Below are 7,251 nucleotides of genomic sequence, written 5' to 3' on the forward strand. Positions count from 1 at the left end.
GAACGATCTTAATTTTTAATTAAACATCTTAATTTTGTTTCGTTTTCTATTCCGATTGATCGCACGGACCGTTGTTATGGCCTCCCCAATCTCTGGTGTTCTAGCACTAAATTGTACTGTTGAACGATGGTTTGAGTGCATTAATCGTGTTGGTGGTCAGGTTGAGAATCTGTATAACGCAAACTTTGAGTAAATGTTTTCTCTCAAATAACGTTCACATAATTTTGACTCACCCTGTATTTGCCTTCATAATAGCTTATCTTAAGGTAGGTTTGTTCTTCCACGGCATCTTCAACCATCTACAGCGTAACACGTTTGTAAATTTTCTAAAAATTTACAAACGTATTACGCTGTAGATGGTTGAAGATTTTCCGAGCTGCTTTCGAATTTACTTCCCTGGACAAAAGTATGAGGGATTCCTATCGTCCGATCGTACGGTAGGAGACACCACGCTAATTAAAAATAATTATTTAGTGTTATTAAACATCCTATAAATACTTTAAAATAGTTTAATTTGTTTATTTACCTTCGCTGCAAACCCTCGATGTTTAACGCATCCGCCATTTTTTCAGAAAATTTCCCGTGAGTCAATGCGCGACGTTCACCGAGTCACATGATGTTGTGAACGTGCGCCGCAACGATTTTTTCTTGGAGTTAAAACGTAAACCGTGTACTTCCGCTGTTCCACTTACACAAGAGCCAATCGTCGTTGTTGAGGTAAAAATGCCAGGTAGCCTACGTCAACCTATGCATTCGTGCCTGGTTGGCCGAACTCCTGTGAGTTACAATTACTGACTGGACATGGGAATTTTCCCACTTCAAGTCCAAGTTTGGACAAAGAGATGGTTGCTGCTCCTGTGGGTGTTCTCGCGGTGACGCAAGACACTATGTCCTCTTAGTAAGGATTTCTGCCCAGGGACTGACCAAGTCGACTGGTCTAAGCCTTCTGAACAAGTACTTCGAACGCTTGCGGCAATAAAGGGAACCTATTGAAACTAAAAGAATTGATGAGAATTGTAATAGGACTCTTCGACCTATAAGCTCAGTGGACGCACTGGACAGGGCTCCCTTTCTATGGGAGGAGACCCCGCTGACCGTTTATAATAGCTGGCCTCTCTTTCGTAGAGGACTCAATGTGCAGAACAGGCTGCACTAAAACTGTAAGTCAAAGTAAGAGGGTTCGACCCGAGAGCGAAAAAGGCGAGGAAGGATGGGTTAATAAAGGATCACCAGACGATGGTTCAATCCATCTACGCATGCAAGCATCCGAGCATCTAACTCGGGCCCGACTTTTTAGTCTAATCACCTTAATACCACCACGGGTGACCGAACGCTAATGATTAAATTACAGTCTCTTAGAACTCTGTAGTGCCACTTTGACGGATCAGAGGTTTTTATCTTAGAGTTGTACGTATGAAAGTTTACTTCACCCGTCAAATACCTAAATATGAGCAAGTTACCTCTATAAACTCGTCTCGGGTGGCATGCCCATTGGCAGATCGCTCTCCGATTGTCTTTGCCTTATACCATCAAACCAGACCAAACAAGAAATAAATTTCATTTTATTTTATTTCGTATAATTTTCTGCCAAACACACTCTATCGACGTAGACCAGAATGCAGAAAATCGAATTTTGTTTAAAATCCAAATTTTAATTCACAGAGTTATAGCATTAAAAAAACAAATCTATGTCAAAATAAAATTTCCGCCACCCGTTCGCATAAACAAGAAAGTCTTCCAGGTCTTTAGTCATTGTCTCAAAATCGTCATCCGTTACGTAACAATGAGCTTCTTTTCTCACAACCATTTCGTCACTGTACGATGGTGGATTGACGTTCTGAATCAGGACTTTGAATAAAGTATCAGACTTCGCCTTCAGGAACAACGGTTTGGGTAAGATTACTCTACCGGAACCGTAGATAGAAAGATTGGTCTTTTCATGGAAGAAAGTCGATGGAAGAAATCGGGTGAGAATTACGTTTTCTCGTGGCATGGACTTGAAATATATCGGAAGACTCAGACAAGTAACGAAGCAGTCTTCTTCTACCCAAACTTGGCAGAAGAACGTGTTAAATCTTGGCAACGGTTTTTCTTCAGTAAATTCTAAATTTCTCCGATTTTTATACGTAAATAGAGAAGACTGAGATTGGTATCTTCTATCTCGAGTATTTTGACAAATAGTGGATGGCAGTGGAGCGGTGGCAACGCTGTCATCAAATATTCTCAACCCTTCTACTTCTTCGTCGCTCAATAGGTTTTTGTTGAATACTTCATTCTCTAAATTAAAGCGCGACATAGTCGCAAATCGAATTAAATGGAAGAAGGGCTGCATGGTCCTTCGATACAGCTCTCTGTTTTCGATCGAAGTGGACGCTTCCTGTAAATTGCTCCGAGAAATTCGTCTGGTCGTCCAATTATATATATTCAAGAAGAGGGAAACTTCGTTCGTATTTCTGTAAATTGGACGGGAGAGGAACCTCGATACGGTCGATTCTTCGCAGTTTAAGAAGTCTTCACTCTCCAATACTTCGTCGGTAGACGAGGTAAACAGCTTCCAACAATGAAATTGCACGAAGAGATCTTCGTGTTTGCAGGCGAAATCGTGAATGAAGCAAACGTTGCCCACTTTCATTTCTTCGATCAGGAAATCCCGGCAGCGATCCACCAAATTTACGATACCGATTTTTTCACTTATTTCGTAAATGTCCGTGGCGTCTTTGACAGACCGAAATTCATATTCTCCGTCTGTTAAGTATCTTGTGAAAAAATATTTATGTAATTGCACGGAAATTGAGGTTTAGCTAATTCTATTTTAATACTTACTCGATCACTTGATTCATGATACCAGACGTAACGTTCACGCGTATGCAGCTCTGCCCTAGTGTGGGATCCATAAACTGTTTCCAATTGAACCCGGGACAATTTTGAATTAGAAAGGATCTGCTCAATCGAATTTTGTATCCGTCCGAGCAATAAATATTTATCTGTTCCGATTCTCTTTCCATATTAAACGATTTAGTATATGGTCATTAACGGATACAAAAAGAGGGGGTATTGTTGTAGAATTTCTATTGTCTCTCGTATTGTTTAATTTTTGAAGTATTGTAATATATGCATTTCCCTAATTATTATTTCTTTCGATAAATTAAATTGGGAATTATGCAGTTAGTTATGGGAGGAAATAATGCAGGCGCAAACTCGTTCAAAGCACACTCGAGAGAGTAAAGCGTTGCCTGCCATTACACTAATTAATTCTTGAGAAATTATGAATAATGTAAAAAAAAAAAATATTGGAAAGTATGTAAAGCCTGGTAAACAGAGATTAAATTACACGACATTCTTAGTTATTCGGGAAATTTTGTATAAGAGCTTTAATATTTTTAATATTATGTGACCGATTCGGCTCTTTTATGTCGTGTACGTAACACAGTTATAAGATCGAATGTATGGAAATTTGTGTGTATTAAGTGTGGAAAATTTTCAATTTGAAAATAGATTTTATTCGTAATGTAATTGTTAAAATCTAGTATAAAACCTGTAAAAATGGTTTTTTTTTTCCTTTAGTTAAGAATTAAACATTTTTAGCCCTCTTCAATGGCATTTCGGTGGTGACGATTTTTGACCAACCAAAAAACTGATTTGTCGGTACTTTTTCTTATCCTGGATGTATAAAACAAAAGTTCTTTTTATGGTCAATTGTTGGGCATAATTTTAATTTTCAATTAGAGACAACCGAAGAATGCATCCAGGAAAATAAATTACGAATGTCCTCAGATGGCTGCGACCCGAATGCGAATTAAAATTATGCAGCCGTTGGGGAGTTTACTTACATTATTTTTAATTGACCGCGGTTGGCAACACTGTTTCATTTAACTAATATTATGCGCTGTCGTCCATCAATCAAAAATATGGCGCGCGTTTTCTGAGTTTCGAGCGGACACATTTATTGAGCATATACAATGCAGCCTGGCTATACGAGGAAAGAAGTTAGGCGCAATATCAAAAGTGTATTTAATTAATCAAAGTAGTAAATCGAGCTTTGCTCGGAAGTATTTGGGCCGCTCGTGTGTGGCAATCCAAAAATACTTTGTGGGTGAAGAAAAGAAAGTATCGGATAGAATAAATGGTAGCCTATTTGTAAGCGTACCATTTATACTTTCAGATACTTTTAAGCCTACAGTTTTCTGTTTTATACAGAATTTGATGGGTATTGTTTGGTCAATTTGTAATTTTCATAGACAGAACTGCCCATTTACTTGGTTGTCTACGGCACGCCAGGCAATCGCTTTGAATCGCCACGTGTTTTACAGTAGACCGCCCTATAACACTGTAGATAATTCCGTGTTATATGAATTCCATGTTGTACGAGTCGCTTAGATTTTACAAATACGCGAGCCGTTCACAGCCCGGCACACGTATTTGTAAAATTTAAATCTAAGTGACTCGTACAACATGGAATTCATATAACACGGAATTATCTACAGTGTTATAGGGCGGTCTACTGTAAAACACGTGGCGATTCAAAGCGATTGCCTGGCGTGCCGTAGACAACCAAGTAAATGGGCAGTTCTGTCTATGAAAATTACAAATTGACCAAACAATACCCATCAAATTCTGAATAAAACAGAAAAACTGTAGGCTTAAAAGTATCTAAAAGTATAAATGGTAGGCCTACAAATAGGCTACCATTTATTCTATCCGATACTTTCTTTTCTTCACCCACAAAGTATTTTTGGATTGCCACACACGAGCGGCCCAAATACTTCCGAGCAAAGCTCGATTTACTACTTTGATTAATTAAATACACTTTTGATATTGCGCCTATCTTCTTTCCTCGTATAGCCAGGCTGCATTGTATATGCTCAATAAATGTGTCCGCTCGAAACTCAGAAAACGCGCGCCATATTTTTGATTGATGGACGACAGCGCATAATATTAGTTAAATGAAACAGTGTTGCCAACCGCGGTCAATTAAAAATAATGTAAGTAAACTCCCCAACGGCTGCATAATTTTAATTCGCATTCGGGTCGCAGCCATCTGAGGACATTCGTAATTTATTTTCCTGGATGCATTCTTCGGTTGTCTCTAATTGAAAATTAAAATTATGCCCAACAATTGACCATAAAAAGAACTTTTGTTTTATACATCCAGGATAAGAAAAAGTACCGACAAATCAGTTTTTTGGTTGGTCAAAAATCGTCACCACCGAAATGCCATTGAAGAGGGCTAAAAATGTTTAATTCTTAACTAAAGGAAAAAAAAAACCATTTTTACAGGTTTTATACTAGATTTTAACAATTACATTACGAATAAAATCTATTTTCAAATTGAAAATTTTCCACACTTAATACACACAAATTTCCATACATTCGATCTTATAACTGTGTTACGTACACGACATAAAAGAGCCGAATCGGTCACATAATATTAAAAATATTAAAGCTCTTATACAAAATTTCCCGAATAACTAAGAATGTCGTGTAATTTAATCTCTGTTTACCAGGCTTTACATACTTTCCAATATTTTTTTTTTTTACATTATTCATAATTTCTCAAGAATTAATTAGTGTAATGGCAGGCAACGCTTTACTCTCTCGAGTGTGCTTTGAACGAGTTTGCGCCTGCATTATTTCCTCCCATAACTAACTGCATAATTCCCAATTTAATTTATCGAAAGAAATAATAATTAGGGAAATGCATATATTACAATACTTCAAAAATTAAACAATACGAGAGACAATAGAAATTCTACAACAATACTCCCTTTTTTTGTATCCGTTAATGACCATATACTAAATCGTTTAATATGGAAAGAGAATCGGAACAGATAAATATTTATTGCTCGGACGGATACAAAATTCGATTGAGCAGATCCTTTCTAATTCAAAATTGTCCCGAGTTCAATTGGAAACTGTTTATGGATCCCACACTAGGGCAGAGTTGCATACGCGTGAACGTTACGTCTGGTATCATGAATCAAGTGATCGAGTAAGTATTAAAATAGAATTAGTTAAACCTCAATTTCCGTGCAATTACATAAATATTTTTTCACAAGGTACTTAACAGATGGAGAATATGAATTTCGGTCTGTCAAAGACGCCACGGACATTTACGAAATAAGTGAAAAAATCGGTATCGTAAATTTGGTGGATCGCTGCCGGGATTTCCTGATCGAAGAAATGAAAGTGGGCAACGTTTGCTTCATTCACGATTTCGCCTGCAAACACGAAGATCTCTTCGTGCAATTTCATTGTTGGAAGCTGTTTACCTCGTCTACCGACGAAGTATTGGAGAGTGAAGACTTCTTAAACTGCGAAGAATCGACCGTATCGAGGTTCCTCTCCCGTCCAATTTACAGAAATAAGAACGAAGTTTCCCTCTTCTTGAATATATATAATTGGACGACCAGACGAATTTCTCGGAGCAATTTACAGGAAGCGTCCACTTCGATCGAAAACAGAGAGCTGTATCGAAGGACCATGCAGCCCTTCTTCCATTTAATTCGATTTGCGACTATGTCGCGCTTTAATTTAGAGAATGAAGTATTCAACAAAAACCTATTGAGCGACGAAGAAGTAGAAGGGTTGCGAATATTTGATGACAGCATTGCCACCACTCCACTGCCATCCACTATTTGTCAAAATACTGGACATAGAAGATACCAACCTCAGTCTTTTCTATTTATGTATAAAAATGGGAGAAATTTAGAATTTACTGAAGACAAACCGTTGCCAAGATTTAGCACGTTCTTCTGCCAAGTTTGGGTAGAAGAAGACTGCTTCGTTACTTGTCTGAGTCTTCCGATATATTTCAAGTCCATGCCACGAGAAAATGTAATTCTCACCCGATTTCTTCCATCGACTTTCTTCCATGAAAAGACTAATCTTTCTATCTACGGTTCCGGTAGAGTAATCTTACCCAAACCGTTGTTCCTGAAGGCGAAGTCTAATTCTTTATTCAGAGTCGAAGTTCAGAATGAAGAGTTAAGGATGAGAAATGGAATTTTTCTGAAAAAAGAAGCGCATTGTTACGTTTCCGATGATGAATTTGATAGAATGACAAGAGTCGCCCAAAACTTCCCTAAATGGCGGAAGTTTTGGTGGAAATTTTATTTTGACGTAGATTTGTTTTTTTAAATTAATGTTATAACTCTGTAAATTAAAATTTGGATTTTAAACAAAATTCGATTTTCTGCATTCTGGTCTACGTCGATAAAGTGTGTTTGGCGGAAAATTATACGAAATAAAATA

At 37.6% G+C, this 7,251-nt stretch overlaps 2 protein-coding genes across 3 annotated transcripts; one reads left to right on the top strand and one right to left on the bottom strand.

The window, feature by feature from the left end:
- Positions 1-980: 980 nt before the first annotated feature.
- On the bottom strand, positions 981-3,137 carry LOC111627786. The gene is made up of 2 exons (XM_023371426.1): positions 2,824-3,137; positions 981-2,756 (listed from the first exon to the last, which is right to left on the bottom strand). The coding sequence occupies exons 1-2, from the start codon at positions 3,003-3,005 to the stop codon at positions 1,673-1,675; spliced, it is 1,266 nt and encodes a 421-aa protein (XP_023227194.1). The 5' UTR covers positions 3,006-3,137; the 3' UTR covers positions 981-1,672.
- A 2,568-nt stretch (positions 3,138-5,705) lies between these two features.
- Positions 5,706-7,251, top strand: LOC111627788. Of its 2 annotated transcripts, XM_023371429.1 has the most exons (3): positions 5,706-5,989; positions 6,057-6,815; positions 6,909-7,251. In XM_023371429.1, the coding sequence occupies exons 1-3, from the start codon at positions 5,808-5,810 to the stop codon at positions 7,135-7,137; spliced, it is 1,170 nt and encodes a 389-aa protein (XP_023227197.1). In that variant the 5' UTR covers positions 5,706-5,807; the 3' UTR covers positions 7,138-7,251. The 2 variants fall into 2 exon arrangements, with proteins under 2 accessions (XP_023227197.1, XP_023227196.1); XM_023371428.1 differs by having other exon boundaries at positions 5,707-5,989; positions 6,057-7,251.

The sequence above is a fragment of the Centruroides sculpturatus genome, unplaced genomic scaffold (genome assembly GCF_000671375.1).
Source record: "Centruroides sculpturatus isolate CEXI.00-Female unplaced genomic scaffold, Cexi_2.0 scaffold568, whole genome shotgun sequence".
NCBI lineage: Eukaryota > Metazoa > Arthropoda > Arachnida > Scorpiones > Buthidae > Centruroides > Centruroides sculpturatus.

Bases quoted from the DNA above. Each gene is read 5' to 3' on its own strand.
- LOC111627786 (XM_023371426.1), bottom strand. From the start codon at position 3,005: ATGGAAAGAGAATCGGAACAGATAAATATTTATTGCTCGGACGGATAC. The intron at 2,757-2,823 runs GTAAGTATTAAA...TTTTTTCACAAG, and splicing joins ATCATGAATCAAGTGATCGA to ATACTTAACAGACGGAGAAT.
- LOC111627788 (XM_023371428.1), top strand. From the start codon at position 5,808: ATGGAAAGAGAATCGGAACAGATAAATATTTATTGCTCGGACGGATAC. The intron at 5,990-6,056 runs GTAAGTATTAAA...TTTTTTCACAAG, and splicing joins ATCATGAATCAAGTGATCGA to GTACTTAACAGATGGAGAAT.